Consider the following 19,574-nt stretch of genomic DNA (forward strand, 5'->3'; position numbering starts at 1 on the left):
GCAAGGGGCCAGCACAAGGGTCACTTACCATTTAAATGCCACGTAAACTCTATGTTGTCTTAAGTGGTGCATAGGCTTTGTGTTGACAAATTGCAGAGAGTCTGTTTTACCCTCAGGGGTGTAATATCAGAGTTACCAACAGCTTATTGATTGTTGGATCTGTATCAAAGGACTGACTCCACCCAGGAATGGTAGTGCAGTGCTTTCCAGCTATTAAAGGTGAGGGCTAGCTGGCAGGTGGCTCAGCCGTACCCATATAAAGTGGTGCTAGGTGAAAGCTCCCTCTTTATCTTTGCCCTCTATCTGTCCCCACTGATTAGGTCACCAGATTCAGCTCAATAAGATATTGATCTGGCATGGTCCTGCACGCACCTTTGGGTTTCTGAGCCCCTTTAACTCCCACTGACTTTAGGGGAAGTTTAGCTTGTTCAGCACCTGCAACAAATGCTCAGCATCTTGCAAGAACAAATCTTCTAGTTGCAGTCTTTTGGCCACTTTGATTCCAAATTTGCATGTGTCCTCATCCGTTTCTGACTCCTTGCCAAAAGCAATTTGTGGGGTTCATAAAAGGGATGTAATTAACCAAATTTTAACAAAATCTGCTCTTTCTAGGCATTAAAATATGAAAGCAGACACACATTAAGCAGTCCTGATGAAAATTACAACATTTCTCTATTCAGACAATCCAGTGCTTCATGAATATTTAATCATGCTGGTACATTCTGTACGTACAGGTGTCTGTCAGTACTAAAGTCATACAAAACAACTCTCTCTCCATCAGTGACCCTCCTTGTAATTCATCTACATTCAGCTCTGATGAATAGGAGTCATTAAACTATGAAACACCAAAAATAAATATCTGCCAGTCATCTCTGTGGTGAATGGTACCCAGTGTATTACAATGGAGATCTCCTATAGTATGTCTTAAATTGTATTGTGCAGAGCAAAATTTTTCAGCTAGATCCACTGTACTTGCTTATTTTTGTAGCTATGTTGTATTACCTACAAAAATGTACAATTCACATGGGATTTAGAAATAAAGGGCCAGAGCCAAAGCCCATTTAAGTCAATATGATCAGGCCCTGAAAACTCAGATTTTAAAATAACTTTATTAGATGATTCCTTTTAAAATTCCAGGCCTTGTATTAGGCACCAGCGCCTGTTCAATTTTTATGAGAGTTAGGCACCTAACTAGTTTCCTTTGAAAATCCCAGCCTTTTGTATTAAAGTAAGAACTATCACTCTATCATGCTTATTGCAGGGGACTGGATGACTCAAAGGATGGGGAAGTCAGCAGTTTGAATTCTAGCTAAGTCATTGGTGACACTTAAGTTGCAATCCATCCTCATTTGGTACGTCCCTTAAGCATGCTCTTAAGTGCTGTGCTAAACAGAGCTGGTTGGGAAATTTTTTGACTAAACACTTTCTTCGTAGGAAAATGCTGATTCGTTGAAATTGAAACTTTTTGCAGGAACAGATCAGTTTAGACCAATTTTTCAATTTGAAAATATTTTCAGAAAAAAGATTTGAAATTTTCAAAATATTTTGACATTTTTAAAGTAGAAAATCCCAGCTTTACAGTACAAAATAACTTTGTTTTGAAATTTAAGCTGCTTATATTTTTAAATAGTCAAAATATAAATAAAACATTTCAAAATTATCAAAAATGAAACATTTCAGTTGATCCAAATTGAATTTTTTCAAAAATTTTTTTTGCAAAAAATGTCTAGATAGATTTTCTTGGTCCTGATTTAGGATGGGAAAATTTTTTGCTCTCTCAACATAAACCTAACTCAAGTGCTGAAGAGAGATGGACTTAAACACATACGTAAACATTTTGCTGAACTGGAGCCTTAGTATGGTGATAACTCAATATTTTGGCTCATGGAAATAGACAAACTGGAAACACTTATAAATTCAATCTGTCCCTTGCACATTAACATTGCACTGGTAGTTCTTTCATTGCTCATGTTTAAACTCATGTATGTATACTTATCTCTGGATTCTTCCCCATGTGTTTAATCAAATATGACCCAAACAGCATTTTTATTTTGTCATATCCAATGAGCCAAAGATTTAATTAGATTTAAGACATTATCATCAGTAGTAGGACTTCAGGTCACTAATTAACATCTTAATACTCTCATCAATGTATTTTCTTTATAGTCCTCCCCCTTACTCTCCCTTCAAAGAGCTTCAATGAGATGCATTCCTCATGCCCTTTGAAGCCATGTGTGGGGAATGTGATTACATGCCATTAGAAATTGTCAAGAAAAATAGCTGCTGCAAGCAGATTTGACTTGCCAGAGCGCTCTTTCTAGTGGATAGATTTCCTTCAGCAAACAGGAAAAGCTGCTTTTCATTTTTAAAGGAACAAATATAAGCGGGAACTCAGATAAATTTTTTTTTCAAATGCACTAAGTGTTGCATCTGTAGTTTTCATTGCCCAGTGAGGCACAGATCATTTTTAAACAGCTTGAACCCTATGAGAAAGTTTGGACCCAGACTCATTGCTAATCTTCTTATAGAAGAGGCATTTCACAGATGGCTGTCACGGAGGGGCAGGATTCAATCACAGTGTGGTATCTCAGCACCTTCTGGCCAATGGAGACGCTAGAGACGCTGCTATTGGTCAATCCACTGCTTCCAAGAGGTGCTGTGATTGACCAGTGGATATTGGGCAAAGGATGAATTAAGATAATCTTTAAAGAAGTCTTCCAGTTCCCGTTTCATCTTATTTGTGAGAGCATTTACAAAAAAAAGGAGACAAATATACAGAGCAGTACCTCATTGATTGATGCCTGCTTAGAGAAAAAAACAAAGCTGGCAAAAATAATCAGGTGACTCCGCATCCTCTACGCTGATCTGAGACAAAAGGTGTCTGTGCTGAAAGAAAGATGGGGAATCTTTATAAGCAGAGTGCACTGCTGGAGGCTGGCATGAAGAACCATGACAGGCAATGTACCATTGACAAAATGGATGTGCAATTTGCCTTAATGCAATCAGTATGCTTCTGGGATATAATTTATGGCTTTGCAAAGTGCTTTGGAATGTTCGAGTCCACGGACAAACCCTATGGATGTGTGCAGCATTGTGAGCTGCTGGAGCAGAGCCCACTTTTAGTTACATCTGTTAGAAGATAACTTTACTAATCGCTATCTGTCCATATAGATAGGAAAACTTTCTGTGTGAAGCATACCAAAGCCGATCATGCAAGAAACACTTTAGCAATGAATACTGACAGATGCAGGGAAAACCCAAAGCAAATGCAAAGGTGGCTGCTACGCCAAAAGTTAAAATGTAGAACATAATTAAAAACTGACATGGGAGAGGAATAGCTTTGTGTGCATACACACTCATGTATCCTGTTGCATAGTACCCGCTTCCATTTTCTTAATACATTGAGCCCTTGTACATGGTGAAATAAAAAGCAAACTACCGTTTCCAGGTGTCATGCACCTCTTTGAATATGTTTTCAGCGTGGCTGAACAGTTTTTGCAGCAAATGCTGGATGCACTATGTTTCTAATGCCTACTGGTTTCTCTACCTTCTAAGAGTTTTTTGCACCTTTAGTCAGCATTGCTTATTGGGTGCTTGATCCAGCTCCCATCTGAGTCAAAGGAAGGTCTCTCACCACCTTCCATGGGCACTGGGTCAAGCCCTTTGTCTGCTTATTCTTTGAAACAACCAAAAAGTAGGTTAAATTACATTTAAAAGCCATGTAAATGTATGTTTTCCCTGTGATCTCTGTGATTCTTCAATGGCCTAGACCTGAAAACTGGGATCTCAATGAGTTAGTGCAGGGATGCCCAACCTATGGCCCATGGGCCATACTCAGCCCACCAGAGCATTTCATAAGGCCCATGGCCTGCTTCAACACAATATGCTAACAGCTGATTCTTTAGCGTTTTTTCATGTTTATATCATTTTAGTTTACGCAAGTGTGTAAATAGACAATACGGTACATAAAAACAACCTATCTAAATATATACGAAACAAGCTGAACTTAAAATATGAATTGTTACAGGTGACTTTAAATCTTAATATGTTTGGCCCACACGAGGTTGTGCTTATGTTTATGTGGCCCTCCTGTGTAATAAGGTTGGGCACCACTGAGTTAGTGGATTTCAGCACAGTTCCTAATGGATGAAGGTCTACATGCCTCAGCTGGCACCATTGGAAGCTGTGCTGGAAGTCTCAGTAGTGACACCAAATCAATATGACAGCTGTGGTAATCTGATTCAGTGGTGCACAGGAGATTTCCTCAGATAACAATATGGCACTTTCTACCAGCACTACATTTAGGGCAGGGGAGAGGTAGAAGGGACGTGTTCCCACTCCAGCAAAGGGGTTATATTAACTGGTTCCCACGGCATCGCATCCCACCAGGAACTCCAGCCTCGATCCAAAACACAGAAACATAGGACTTGAATGAGCAGAGGGGATCCATTTCTTGTTTTTCTTCTAAGGGAAATGTCTCTGAAATGAATTCTGTTGTGTACAAGAACGTGCAAATAATTTAGCAAATGGTAAATGGCAGAGTCTGCTTGCCTCCCTTTGTTGGCGTGCAGACCACTAAAAGACTCCCCTATCAGCTGCCCTGTCCACAGTAAACGGAAACATATCTATGTACCAACAAAAGCGCTCTTAGAAACATTTGGGAGGCCTTTGAACAAGAGCAACTCAGTGTGTTTGGCAAAACCCTCGCAAATAGCTGTGCCATCAGTGAGGGTGTCTGTGTGCAGACCGTACGTGTGGGTATCTCCTATCAGAAAATAAGAATGCATAGTTCAAGGAAATGAAAAACATGTGAATGATTTAGCTGTAAATCTTTAGCTAATGTAAATAGATAATAGAGCAGCTATTCTAAATTAGAAAACGCAAGGCTTCCTTTTTTTTTATTATTGTTTAGGTAAGTAGAAAAAACAAAGCACTTAATTAAGCCAGTGACCTCTTTTTTTTTTTATCTGGAGGATTTAACAACATTAGATATCCTGGCATTTATTTTCTGTGACTTTATGCCTGTTTAGCTTTGTAGAATTTAGTAAGAGTCTCTTTAATTAAAAAAAAAAAATTCTGCATGGTTGCTAATGCGATAGCTCTTCATGTAGGAGTTGGAGATTCCTTCAAAAATTTGGATCAACGTCATGTGAATCACAACACATAATAGCACACATGTAACTCCTGTGTCAAACATGTCCAAATGGATACATGTATCCTAAATCTGTCATACAGTTTTCTGGGAAAGGGAACATATGAGTTGTTCTCACTGAAGTTGATGGCAAAATCCGTATTCGCTTCAATGGGAGCGGAATGGGGTCTATACTGCAAGCCATCATGGGAAAACAAACCATTTTTTCATGTATTCCTGATTTCAATCATTAATTTAACAAAATGGGGGAAAAAACTTATTCCCTCTCTAGAAATCTAAGGGACTGTTTTGATCATTTTATTGAGTGAACATTGAGCTTCGCAGGACAAAGAGAACGTGTATAGTGAAACAAAGTAAAACGCTAAGGAAATTTTCTAATTATATTGTAATTGCTTTCTCCCTGGCTGATTGTGATAGCTATCATTTCTGGTTCACTAGCTTATGAAGTCTACATTTTATATAAATGATACTGATTGTTCCAACTCATTGGGCCATTTCTGAGAAGACAGTGGGGAAGCAGTCAGCAAGAGTTTGATTTGGCTGTTTATTTGAGAGCAAGCTAATGAAACTCTATCTGTGGGACAAATGTGGTGTAAAATTGAGCATGCTGGGAAGCCCAATGATATAGCTACGCCCAGTAGCTTTGTTTCAAGCCTAAAACCACTTCTGTGGAAGTAGAGATGGAGAAAGGCGTTTTGCATTTCGTATTTACTTTTGTATGTCCACTATGTCTCCTGAAAGTATTGTAACTAAGTCTTTTTGAAAAACTGCACATTCTTTTAACCCAAATATATTCAGAAGCCCCACCCCACTTATATGATGAAAATGATTACATGTGATAAAGGAGTCTTTTCTCTGATCAAGCTTATTTATGACAATACAGTCAAACTGGACATCTTTCCTCACCCAAGGATAGGAAGGCAACTCTCCCTCACCCAATCTCCATCCATTAGGTGCTGAAAAGTGGATCCATAGCCCCACTGGTGTCAATGGGAGTTTTTCCATTGACTATGATGGGCTTTATAACAGATTCAAGGTGCTTATATGGTGTTCAGTTAAGCAAGTGGGATCTTAACTGAAGTATGTCCACTCCACTAAGGCCCCAATTCAGCAGAACACTTAAGCACGTGCTTAAATGCTTTGTAAAATCATGTCCTGTGCCCAGCAGGCTATGGGAACGTTGGAGTCAATCTCTACAGTAAACTCACCAAAAACTGAAGTTTTCGTTAGGGGAAATCTCTCTTTCAACATCCAGTATTTCACCCCAAACTTCCCCCAGCTGAGACCTTGAACTCTTACATTTGCATCCAAGATCAACTACTCCATGTAGGGCTGGTCAAAATTCAGTATTTTGAAAAATTTGGTTTTCACCTGAATTGGCCGAAAATTCTAAATCTCTGGACTTTTTGCAAAATGCAATATTTTTGAAATATTTCTTTTGACCTTTCAATAATGTCAAAATGCTTTGATTTGACAATAATTTCAGGTAGAATAGAATATAAAAGTAAAAGTGATAACGTTGAAATTAAATCTTTCACCCTCATTGGAATCAAATATTTTGATAATTTCCCACCAAAATTTCGACAAAACTGATACTTCGCATTAAACATTTCAATTTTTTCAAATCAGCATTTTCTAGCAGAAAACTATTGTCTACAAATCTTCAGTCAGCTCTAACATCATGTATTATAAAGTGGATACATGTATAAAACAAAAAGGCAATAAAACTCAGTGTCTCTGTGTGAACCCTACATTTAAGAAGTTGCATACTGCATGAATAAATAAAGACAAGAGGTTTTTATTTTAATTGTTCAGTAGGATCCTGATTCAGGAAGGTACTTAAGCACATGAGTACTCCCACTGAACTCATCTATTTCATTGAACTCAGTGGAACTATTCATGTGCTTAAAGTTAGGCACATGCTTAAGTACTTTCCCAAAATTCACCCTATTTGAGCTAGGTGGAAAATGCAAAAAATAGTCTATCAATATTCCTTTAAATATTTTAATGCATTCCCTTCAGCTATGCTTGTGCCCATTCTGTGTTCGCTCCTTATGAACGGATTCAAGTGATTAAGTTTCAGTGGCAAAAACGTTCACAGGGAGCAAATCACAAAGGCATAACAAGATTATTCATGGAACACAACATCTGAATTCATACACAAAATTATTTGTGCTGGAAGTGCTTGTGTGATTTGTTTGACCAACCACAACTAAGCAACAGAGTTCATATTCTGAATATTTGTAAATAAACCAAAAAGAAAAGGAGTACTTGTGGCACCTTAGAGACTAACAAATTTATTTGAGCATAAGCCTATAATTACTACAAAAGCCCCCCCCCCCAGCTCTCCTGCTGGTAATAGCTCACCTTTCCTGATCACTCTGGTTACAGTGTGTACGGTAACACCCATTGTTTCATGTTCTCTATGTACATAAATCTCCCCACTGTATTTTCCACTGAACGCATCCGATGAAGTGAGCTGTAGCTCACAAAAGCTTATGCTCAAATAAATTTGTTAGTCTCTAAGGTGCCACAAGTCCTCCTTTTCTTTTTGCGAATACAGACTAACACGGCTGCTACTCTGAAACCTGTAAATAAACCATACATCATTAAATAATTCATGAAACAACTGAATAAATTCAGATAATAAACAATTGTGGGAAATTCTTCACTCAGCCCTAATTACTAGTTTGTATTTCTGTGCTAGAATTCAGGCACCCCTTAGATGTCCATAAAAGTGACCAGTTCTGAATATTTTCACATGCAGGAATAGATGATTTGATACAAGCTCAGACTGTGACCAAAAAAAGAACCTACCTACTGAACATTTAATATCTGGACTGCTACTCGAATCAGATTTCCAGAAATCTTGAATTTCACCCCCCTTTTGCTCCAGAAAATGTCTTAAGCATTGGACCTTCAAATGGGTAATTTTACCATGATTCCTGCACATTTGCATCCCAAAGACACATGAGTTTTTCTCTTTGATGTTTCTTCTTGAACTTCAGCCAATTGTTTTTTAATTTGGGTTTTGTTTTTTTATTTAGTTCATAGGGGTTGGTTAATGTGCACCTGCCTTGTGTCTTTGAAACTGGAGTAAAGTGATTAGCTAAGGATATGTCTGCTCCCTTCAGTGGGACATGCAACAACTGGAACTGAGAAGGTCACTTCACCCATATTGCACCATGCTGCAAGAGGAATTTAAATATTGGACAAGACATGGAGTTGATTCACTTTACAGCTAGACTCTAAATATTACAGAAAGCAACTTCCTTCTCCCTTTTTGTACTACTGTTTTCGTTTTGAAATTCAGGACTTTTTCCCATAAAGTTGAATTTTTGAGGAAATTCAGTTTGCCAAAAGCAAATGCCAGCTTTCTGAACAAGAACTATACTGGGGTATTTCATAGGCAGGAAGAGCTAGCAAACTGCCCAACTAGTATAGGGTTTCAATGCATGTTGCACTTACAGCAAAGAGCTGGCATATGCTGTTCTGTAGTCATAATCCAATCAGCATGCTGACTCAGATCACTGCCATATGGAAAATCATGATCAATTACTATAAATAATTACATCAGTTTATTACTGTCTGTTGCCAAGAGAAACAGGTTCCCATTGGTAATATCCACTTGCATTGCCAAGTAACCTCATCTTTAGGGAACCTAAATACACCATGGACAAACCAATGCATCTCTACCAATATATTATCCTTTCTGACCGGTATCATCATGATCATGATTGCATTCTTATTCTATCAAGTACTTCAGATAATCTCTACCTTGATATTTCAAGGCACTAAGTGCCTTCCAGTCCTAATGCACTCAATGGAAGTGTAAAATACTCAAGACCTTGTAACCAGTGTGTTTGGTACCTTGGAAGATTGGGCCCTGTATTAAGTAGAAATATATCTCTTCTTTTATTTTATGTTCCATGTACCATCTAAAATGTGCTTCTAGTGCAGTTAGTCTTCGTTAACTTTTACATTTTGTCATGAGGCTCCATCACTTGATATTTTTTTCTTTGGACCACAATATAGCATCCCTTTAATTGGCTTTCTTTTCACATAGCACATCAGCTCCCCTCAATCTGGTTAAAGTTTTCCTCTGGCAGCAAAACCTGGAAGAAGGTGGGCTTAAGAATTGCAGGCTAGAATTTTCAGACTCGGATGTTGAAATTTAAGGACCTACGTTCATGTTGATGTCAATGGGAGTTGTAGGTACTGAGAGTGTCTGCAAATCAGGCCACTTATTTAGGTGCCGATAGATATATTTTACACATCCACACTTGTAAATGTTGACCCTATTTTCTTACCAAGGAGAAGCGAGCAAGCATTTGGCAGCCCTGCTATATTCCTTCTGCCACCTCTTACTTGTTTTTCATTCATTGCACTGTGCCCTCCAGTTCATTATCACCTGCCAACTTAGAAATCTTTCTATTTAAATATCATCATCCAAATTCTTTCAGACAAAAACTCAGCATTCATCCTTGGGCTTCCCTGTCTTTAATTTCTTCCCATCTTGAAAAGACACAAGTTAAATCCTTCCCTCTTTTTCTGCCCCTTAGCTAGGGCAATTCGCCGCACTGGGCAGACCTTCCCTGGTACCACAATTTCCCCTGTACTGTAATTCTTATCCTTTCACCTTTGTCTGATGGTTTCTGATACCCTGAGCACTTTATGTGCCTGCAAAATCCCCTTATCCCCCGAGACAATACATAACTGCACCAAAAATTTCAACTTGTTTTCAGTGCTTCCTTGCCTTGCAAAAACCACCTTGTCCCATTGCAATCAAGCTGGATTTTCTAAAAATACACCTGATGAATTCTTTCTAACATCATCCACTTTCCACCACAGCTAATGTCAAATGAAGTGTACGATCCAGATGGATGCCTGACAGGCCCTTTCTTTAAGGATGCCATTACATGAAGTATTTTGCAGCCTTCAGTGATTTCTCCCCCACTGATTTAACTTGTCGACTCAAATGCTACCTTGTAGTCCTTGGTGACAGTAGCTTGACGGAAACTACAGAGGTTATTGCCTTATTTTTATTTCCCTTTGCTCTGTGTCATTGTCTCAGCTTGCTACGCTCACTCACTCCAACATGCTCTCATAATAAATCAGCTAATCAACATCCAGGATTTTCTGGTATTTGGTTCTTATCTTATACTGAAAAAAGTCTCCCATGCAGCTGTGAGAACACCAGAGAATCCTGTTCGGTTTGGTGGGATTAGCTTTCTTCTTCCTGGGAAAACTTTAACATGAAAGGGATCATCTCTCCTTTAACACAAAAATGTATAAACTCCCCTAAGCATGCAAGGAATACCAACTGCAAAGGCAAGAAATTGGATTTTGCTAATAGCATCAGGTTCAACGCCTCATTTCTCCAACAACCCACATCAGTGCCCTTTTCCATGACATCTTCTAAGCATGGAAGCCCTGATTCAGCAAAGCAATAACACACAAACTTGTGCCTTAACTGAAAGGTAAGCATGTGATTAAGTGCTTTGCTGACTTAGGGACTCCCAGACCTGGTCCTGAAAGCCACTTATCTTCTCATTCAAATCTCTCTGGAAGACCCACTTCTGCAATAACACCCACAGGAAATTAGCCAACAGTGACATATCTATTTTACATTACTGTCTGCAGCATGATTGTAGCCATGTTGGTCCCAAGATATTAGAGAGACTAGGTGGGTGAGGTAACATAAGAACAGCCATACTGAGTCAGACCAAAGGTCCATCTACCCCAGTATCCTGTCTTCCAACAGTGGCCAAAGCCAGGTGGCAGAGAGGGAATGAACAGAACAGGTAATCATCAGGTAATATATTTTATTGGACCTACTTGTCTCTCACCAACAGAAGCTGGACAAATAACAGATATTACCTTGCTCACCCAGTCTCTGTAATATCTATTTTACCTATACTTAACCAAAGAGTTGTGCTACCATGATATACAGTCCATAACTGAATAACTTCATAATCCTACTGCTTTGCATCCTCCTGCCACACCTCCTGATTGTTTTGTTCTTTTTTTTAAAATCCTCCTCATTATGTCAGGTCTGAAAGTAGATTGCAAGTTCTCTGGGGGCTTTTTTGTTCGGTTTTTACAGTGCCTGGGACCATGGGGTCCTGGTGTATGACTGGGGCTTCTGGAGGCCACTGCCACACATGATAATAAGCTTGGAAGCTGCTATGAGAAAGGACTGCATCTTTGTCTGTGCTGCCAGGTGCCTAGCACAATTTGGGACACTGAAAAATTAATAAGAAATAATTATCTATGTCATCAGCATACTATTAACAGTAAGGATAATGTCAGAGGCAGACTTAGGTTGGATGCACGGATTCGTGGATGGCCACACCCCTAAATGGCCTAGAGCAGGACGAAGAAAAAAAAAATCACATTTTCAGTCTGTATGCCAGGCATTCTAACTCTGTCCCTAGTGTTATTTAAACAAAGGACCTTAAGCTCTACTCGTTTGCATTTCACTGTGCTCCCACCTGCACTGCTCACAAGTGTCATAAAGATACCAATGGTATGTATTGATTTATACATCTTCCTATGGTATGTATTGATTCATAATCTCTCTCTCTCTCTCTCTCTCAATATATATTTACCAGCCACCAAAGTATCTAGGTACTCAATGGTATCTATATAGCTTGTATTAACTTATGGACATTGTTTCTTTATTTTCATAGCTCTGATGGAAAATAAAAATAGTTATTGGCAGAGATGGCCATTTGTCTCCTTAGGTACTGTAATTCCTTCATGTTTCTGAAGGTCACAGGGACTCACCCAGGCTCGAATCACCAGTCATTTTAATTTCCAGTGTTCTGAATTCATCACAGAATAATTATCTTATAGATTTTTGTGTAGACATATTTACTGTTTTTCCCTTCACTCCGGAAGATATACAATAACTAAACTCACTTTAATTAGATCAGTGCCACCAATATTGGAAAGTTGCTGGTGTTTTAAAAATTAGGTGAGTAATTCAATCATAAAATGATTCTTCATGTCACAATTTCAGGACAGCCTCACCAAATCCTAAGTGTACTGTGCCTCGTGGCTCAGAAACATAAAAAGCAAATTGTCAACACATTTTAGAGTGACTCAGTAATAGACACATTAAATCTGCCCTCTTTATATTTGGAGGAAAGCATGTTTAGGAGATACAAGAATGTCTCTCTGGACTGTACAATACTGTGTTTCAATTGAATTCAGTGGGCTAAATTCTGCTGTCAGTTGCACTTATGCAACCCCATGGGTTTGGACTGAGGTTAGAATTTAGCCCCATGTGTTCAGATATCAGAGATGTATCTAAGTTAAAGTGTCACTTCCAAGCTTCTGGCGATGGGATGGCACTTTAATAAGGCAGTGTTTTGGCTAGGCCATCAAAAAGGCCACTACCATAGTGTGTAAACTGCTTTGATATATAAGAGCATTAGGACTTAAGCTCAAAATTAAAGTTAAGCATGGGCCTAGGTGCTTTTCAATAGGGATGGACTTAGAGGTAAACACATGCTTAAATATTTTGCTGAGTTAGGGTCAAAATCAAGGATTATCCTCAGAAAGCCAGGGAGTATTGAAATGTTCCAGTGTAAACTAATTAAATGACTGTTGCATTCTTTGCAATGTACTTTTGAATGTACTTATTCTCTAAGGGGAAAGAAACAAAAGTGTTAATAGAAGGCACAATCATGAGTCGGTATGTGAAGGGGATTGTGATGGGATGGTAGGGGAACTACCTAGCTCCTGGCGAACAAGGGGTTAACTCCAGCTTCGCTTCCCCCTTCCATAGCACAGTTGCTGCATTAAAAATGGGGGGTTAATTTGCTGACTGTGACTGTTTGTTTTTTTTTCCTATTGAGTCATCCTACCAACGTACAGAGATGAGCACATGATATAGCCATCTGTGACCTAACCTCGTTCTAGGTGGGTCCCTTATTGCAAAGCAGTGTGAACAGAATGACTTACTTGACTGCATTGGCATCTCCGTGCACCTTATAGTTGTCTGCGCTGATTCTCGAGATGACTCTGGTGACGGCAATGAGAATGCCAATATTGACCTAAATAAGAAAAAACAGAGCTTAGTCAGGGAAATGAGCATGGAATATATCAGAGGCAGGGCTGGCTCTAGGTTTTTTGCTGCCCCAAGCTCAGAGAGCGCAACTGTCCAAGAAGGGGGGGAAAAAAAGGCCGGGGGGGGGGGTGCAGGAGGTGGCCGGAATGCTGTCCCAGGAATTGTGCTGCCCCAAACACGTGCTTGCTTTGCCTAGAGCCGTCCTGGTCAGAGATGCAGAGTGCCCTGAGTATGTATTCTACAAATCCAGCAGAAAAGGGTAACCTTTGCCTTTTATATTAACTTTCCAACCATAGAGCTATAATTTTGGTCTGTTCTTACTTAGGCTAGGCTGACAGTGGTCCCAAGGATAGTTCTGGTGGCTTGTACTCTTTTCCCCCTAGATGCCATTTTAGCAGTTCTGTGCCACCCACAAATTCCCCTGTGCAGGGGAAATTCTAAGAAACCTAAACCCACTGGTTCTCTGGCTGTTTTGCACAAAGCAGCAGAAGTGGGGGGCTAAGATCTGGACCCACTTTTTTTTTTAAAGCATCTTATTGGGGACTGTTTGTTTGTTTAATGGATATCTACTATCTGCACATTGAGATTTGGGTTAGATGTGCTGAATGAGAATTGACCATTAGTTAGAAACTTTGCATCCCATCATCAGAAGTATGGATTTGACCACAACTGCAAGGCCAAAAAACCCTATTCTATATGTGAATATCTTAGGTTCCTACCAGCAGCTGACAAACTGGCCATGGAAACTGCAATGTGTGTGCGTCTGTGTTTTAGAAAGCACCTTCCTTTAGACCTTTCAGTGCTGAATTCTTGCCACTTACCAAAATTTGCTTGTAATGTTGGCATGAGATCATTTCGAAACAGAATTAAGGAAAAATGTTAAGCCTGAACTCTGCTTTACACAAAGGCATGCTGCATTTGATGACAGGCCCAGCAGAGAAACATCCATGTAGTGAAAAGAATTCCCAGGGAATCTTGAAAAGATTGACATGGAAAGACAGAACAAAGGCTTGTTTGTCATCCCGTCTAGAGTCATAGGTGAAGAAAAGGAGAAGGAAGCTTTACTATTGGAGGGACACTCTTGCTGTCAAAACACCTTAGCTTTTTGAGAGCGAGAGAAAGAGGGAGCTGGGAGGCAGGGAAAGTACAGTTCCCCCTTCTAGTCTAAAGTCAGATACCAACTACAGTTAGTGTTGCCACCTGTCCAGTTTTCACCAGGACAGGCCGGGTTTCGGCTTGTGTGTCCGGGGGCCATTTGACAAGCCCCGAGGTCCATTTTTTTTAATCTGTGGCAACCCTAAGGAGAAGGAAGGAGGCAGCGCAGCAGCAGTCACCACCTCCGGGGCCAAGTTGCTCACAAGGCTTGTGGCGTGCAGGGGCAGGACTGTGGGGAAGAGGAGGGGTGGGGCGGGGCATGGGGCAAGTGGTGAAGCAGGGATGGGACCTTGGGGGAAGGGGCAGGGCGGAGCCTTGGGGGTCCGGTTACTGCCAAGGCAGCCCTAATTACAGTGTGTGTTGTTTACCATAGAGTAAGTACCATGAAGGAAGAAGAATAGAATAGGTCTGAACAGGAGGAGGAGGAGGAGGGGGATGCAGACCGTAGTGGCTGCTACTAATTATTTTTCACCTCAAAATGAGCAGAAGTAGTTATTTGTACATATGTGCTTTAATTATGATTTTTAGAATGAGAAAATATTTAAGATTTTTGAAGTTTAATGGCCACTGAGGCTTCTCAAGATCTTTTCCTTCATTGCCCCCAAGCCCTGTTTCTCATCGACTTTAGGCACGTAGGTGCAGATCCTCAGCTCGTGTGGCCAGTCATAGCTATGATTATTCACAGCAGCTGAGGATCTGGCCCATCATTACTGCAGGACAACAGGTAGTAGGAAATCAAGAATCCCACTCTGGACTGGATCTAGAGCCATTTGAATAATTCCTTGTGAAAGCTGGCACCATTTTCATTCACTGGTCTCTATGAAGTTGGATAATCTGAATATTATTCAGCAGGAATTTGGGCATTCCCTGTCTCCTTCCCCATCATTTGGAAATACAATTTTATTTTATTTACCAGGCTGTAACGGGCAGTCATGAGCAGCTTACTTTTGATCTGACAGGTACACCATTCACTGAAGCAGTTCTAGTTACCATTTAATGTAAGCTGTTTCAATCTGTTCCGAAACCCTTTGCATTGCATATCCTTACTTTTAATCGTGGATGATATTTTAAGCATGTGTTAAAGATTTCATTGTTTTGGTCCCCCTATCTCTATTTCATATATTTGTACACAAACACAGGGTCAACTTGTACTGATTGTATTCATGTGAGAGTCCAACTGAAGGCAATAAGCCAATGGCTAAGGTCTTTACTCAGATTTTACTCAGGAAAAATTCCCAGTGTAGCCAATGCAAGGTTTGCTTTGGTACGGGCTCAGTGAAAAGGGTCTGTTCCCCCAATGGTGTTGACTGTTCCTTGAGAGGAGCAGAGCGTCCTCAACTCATATTAGCTTCAATGGTAGTTGTTGGATCAATCAGAAAATGCTCCACACCTTGCAGAATTGAGCCCACACTGAATATGGACCATATGATCCGGTTATCAGAACCACTTGTGTGAGTAAGTCCAGCAGACTGCACTTTCAAAGCAAATGCAAACAAAACCTGTTTTCTAAAACACAGGATGTTTAGCATTTGTAGCTGAATTTCAGTTTCAGAATTATATATAAATGAGAAACTATTTGAAGCCTGAACTTCACTGATATTTTGGGACTTCTGAAATGCTAGTTGTTTATAAATTCTCTGATCTTCTCCTCCTGTGAAGTCGCTATCACCATGTCCCCTTTGCTGTATGTCAGTGAGATTGCTATCACATAGCAAGAGAACACTATGATCTTACTACAAAAAAAATAAAGACCCATCATAAAATCAGCAAAGAAATTCTTAAATTTCCAGAGCTCCATATTTTAGTGCCTTGTACCCTGCATCTGCTGAAATGTCTTGTATTCCCAAAGGCTAATTGCACTACAGTTTGGATTTTCTTACAATACTCAGAGGACGAAAGCTCTCTAAAAGCACTGGGTTAAATCAAGAAATGAGTTTTGTGCAAGAACGTTAAGTAGTAGTTTTAGGGCAGATAAGCTATTTGGGAAATTAGTGTTCACATCTAGCCTGAATAAACGGATTAGAAATGAACTTCTTACTTTATTAATGTGCTAGCAAGCAAAGTATGGAAGCAATTGCACTCCAATTATAATATGAAACTGAAATTCAGCCACTGAATTGTTCCACCAATGATTTTTTTGACATCTGGCATTAATACCTTGTCAACAATATGAATAGGAGAATGTTGGGTTGATGAAACACCATTGTATTTTAACTTACAAAATAACATAACCTTAAAATTGCTGCAGATTTACAACCAAATATGAGAGACACACATACAGAAGCCTCACATATTAGAATGTTGAAGCTAGAGGAATAAACGTTTAGATAAGGGAATTGAATGCTGCTCCTATTTCTTATTTTTCTGAAAGACCAGAATTGACTTCAGAGTTGCAGTTATTCTGCCTTATAATTACTCATGAACTTGCTTGTACTGCTTTTTTAAAAACACAGTTAACAACAATAGCCAGATCTCCTGATTTACAGGGCTTATATTCGGGCAAAACTCCCATTAAAGTCAATGGGACAAATCCTAGGAGGTGATGAGCAGCTGCTAGTCTAAGCAAAGTGAGTGGGAGTGACAGGTGAGCCAAAGTCCATGGCAAATCTCTCATAGACTTCAATGAGCTTTGGATAAGGCTGAAGAACATTTCACCTGAGTGAAGACTGCAGGGTTGGGACCACAGTTACAAAGGCAACCAAGGCTGTTTCTAAGTCCTTTCAGCATCACTTTTCTCTCTTTATGAAACTTTTTTCCCAGAACCAGTTTCTGAAAAGTTGAAGTATATGGGCCACATCCTGCAGTCCTTATTCATGCAAATGGACACAAGAACAAATGGATATAAACTGGCCACTAGGAAATTTAGACTAGAAATTAGACGAAGGTTTTTAACCATCAGAGGAGTGAAATTTTGGAATAGCCTTCCAAGGGAAGCAGTGGGGGCAAAAGATCTATCTGGCTTCAAGATTAAACTCGATAAGTTTATGGAGGAGATGGTATGATGGGATAACATGGTTTTGGTAATTAAATATTCATGGTAAATAGGTCCAATGGCCTGTGATGGGCTATTAGATGGGGTGAGATCCGAGTTACCCAGGAAAGAATTTTCTGTAGTATCTGGCTGATGAATCTTGCCCATATGCTCAGGGTTTAGCTGATCGCCATATTTGGGGTCGGGAAGGAATTTTCCTCCAGGGCAGATTGGAAGAGGCCCTGGAGGTTTTTCGCCTTCCTCTGTAGCATGGGGCACGGGTCACTTGCTGGAGGATTCTCTGCTCCTTGAAGTCTTTAAACTACCATTTGAGGACTTCAATAGCACAGATATAGGTGTGAGGGGGTTTTTTTGTAGGAGTGATGGGTGAAATTCTGTGGCCTGCGTTGTGCAGGAGGTCAGACTAGATGATCATAATGGTCCCTTCTGACCTAAATATCTATGAATCTATGAAAAAGTAGTTCTCTTTAAGGGAAGGGGGGTCCCCAACAGGTAAGCAAGGCTTGGCCCCACAACTGGAATTTCAGTGGAATGTCTGCTGTTGCAGGACCTGATGCTGCAAGCCTTTGTCAAATCTTCCACAGGTATCTAAGGGATGGCTTGACTGCAGGATCCTGCCTCTAAAATAAGTCAGTGGGCGTTTTGCCATTGACCACAATGGGGCTTAGGTTCCAGTTAGAGATGAGTAACAATCCAAAGGTTGCTCATCTGAAATACAGGTCTACAACAAAGCTGGGCTGGAAATTTGGCAGGAAGAGGCTCTTTCCTTTATTTAGCCAAAATTTTAATCTGAATTTATTTATGTTTCATCCAGATTCCCTCCAAATCTCATTAGATTTTTGTTGCTTCTCTTGTGCAGTCCAGAAACTCCATGAACAAAGCTTTATGCCTGGCATTTTGGGACTTTTGCATCCACTCTAGGTCAGACCCTGGAAGGTGCAGACACATTCAAAAAAAGTTTCCAATACATTAAGTTAATTAAATCCATTGACCAAGCTTCTTTAAAACACACACTCTTTTAGGTTCCACATGAGTTTCAAGCAAAATGTCAGGGGGTTAACTGAACAGATTCACCCATCCTTAGCTTTAATGTATTTTCTGGGGACATGAGTTAATTTTCTTGTCATCACAACATCATTAATAGCAACACTAACATCTCAAGTTATTGTGGCAAAGGTCCATCGCTAAATCACATGGGAAATCTGTAGTGGATGTTATGCATTTCCATCTGCTGCTAATCAGTTAAAACAGATGGATGTTCAAAGTTGGAAGAACAAGGGGCCTAATTTTGCTCTCAGTGACCCCAGACCAATTGTGGGGTCATTATGTTGATTTAAAGGGAGTTACTTTGGATTTTCACAAGTGCAGCTTAAAGAATTCACACCTGGAAGTTCTGCCTCACCGGTCAGGGCATGGCAGAAGGGTTGGGAATGGAGGAGATATACAGTAAAGCAAGCACTGATGGAAAGGTCTAATCGGACCCTTATTTGTCGTCTTTCCTAGCTTTAGTCTTTCACATTTGATTTCTTATCATCAGTTTAATTCTTTGACAAAAATGCTGCATGTTTTTGTGTAGAAAAAAAGGAATGAGGAGCTTTATTTTAAACGAGAAAAAGTGCGAGGGCTCAGGCACTGATGTGGATAAAATTAAAGAAGCTCAACTCCTGAGAGTTGTGCCCCCATCCAGCAAAGCACCTTAGAATGTGCTTGACTTCAGTGAAACTATTTGCCTGCTTAAAATTAAGCATATGCTTAAGTGCCTTCTTGCTTCAGGGCCTCTAAGCATTAGGGGCCAAGTTCTGTCCCCCACTTACTCCTCAAGCTGACTGACTTAAATCAGTGGGGCTACTTGCAGAGCAAGGCACTACATAATGAGACCAAGAGCGGAACATCGGGCCTGCGGGGTGATCTGCCCCCTAGGTGCTCCCTTACTCATAATAAAGAGTACCTTGAAGTCAGTGGAGGGAGGCATTTCAGTGTAGGGCACTGTACTGGGACTTGGGAGTCTTGGGTTCTAGTCTCAGCTCTGCCTGTGACCTTGGGCAAGTCACTTCACCTTCCTGTGCCTTTGTTTTCCCATCAGTAAAATGGGGATAATGAGATTGACCTCCTTTGTAAATTGCTTTGAGACCGATTGCTGGAAAGTGCTGTGTAAGAGCTAGCTGTTATTACAGAATTGGGTACTAGGTACTATTCAG

The 19,574-nt window shown here is 40.1% G+C and overlaps 1 protein-coding gene and 1 long non-coding RNA gene across 2 annotated transcripts in view; one reads left to right on the forward strand and one right to left on the reverse strand.

The window, feature by feature from the left end:
• Nucleotides 1-19,574, forward strand: part of LOC141999408 (uncharacterized) — a 342,290-nt gene that overhangs the window by 304,857 nt on the left and 17,859 nt on the right. The window lies entirely within an intron of this gene.
• The window catches only part of ADGRD1 (adhesion G protein-coupled receptor D1), a 250,026-nt gene that overhangs the window by 28,810 nt on the left and 201,642 nt on the right, over nucleotides 1-19,574 (reverse strand). The window contains exon 22 of the mRNA XM_074972786.1: nucleotides 13,124-13,215. Within this exon, the coding sequence (XP_074828887.1) occupies nucleotides 13,124-13,215 (92 nt within the window). The remainder of the gene's footprint in view (nucleotides 1-13,123; nucleotides 13,216-19,574) is intronic.

The sequence above is a fragment of the Natator depressus genome, chromosome 15 (genome assembly GCF_965152275.1).
Source record: "Natator depressus isolate rNatDep1 chromosome 15, rNatDep2.hap1, whole genome shotgun sequence".
Lineage (NCBI taxonomy): Eukaryota > Metazoa > Chordata > Testudines > Cheloniidae > Natator > Natator depressus.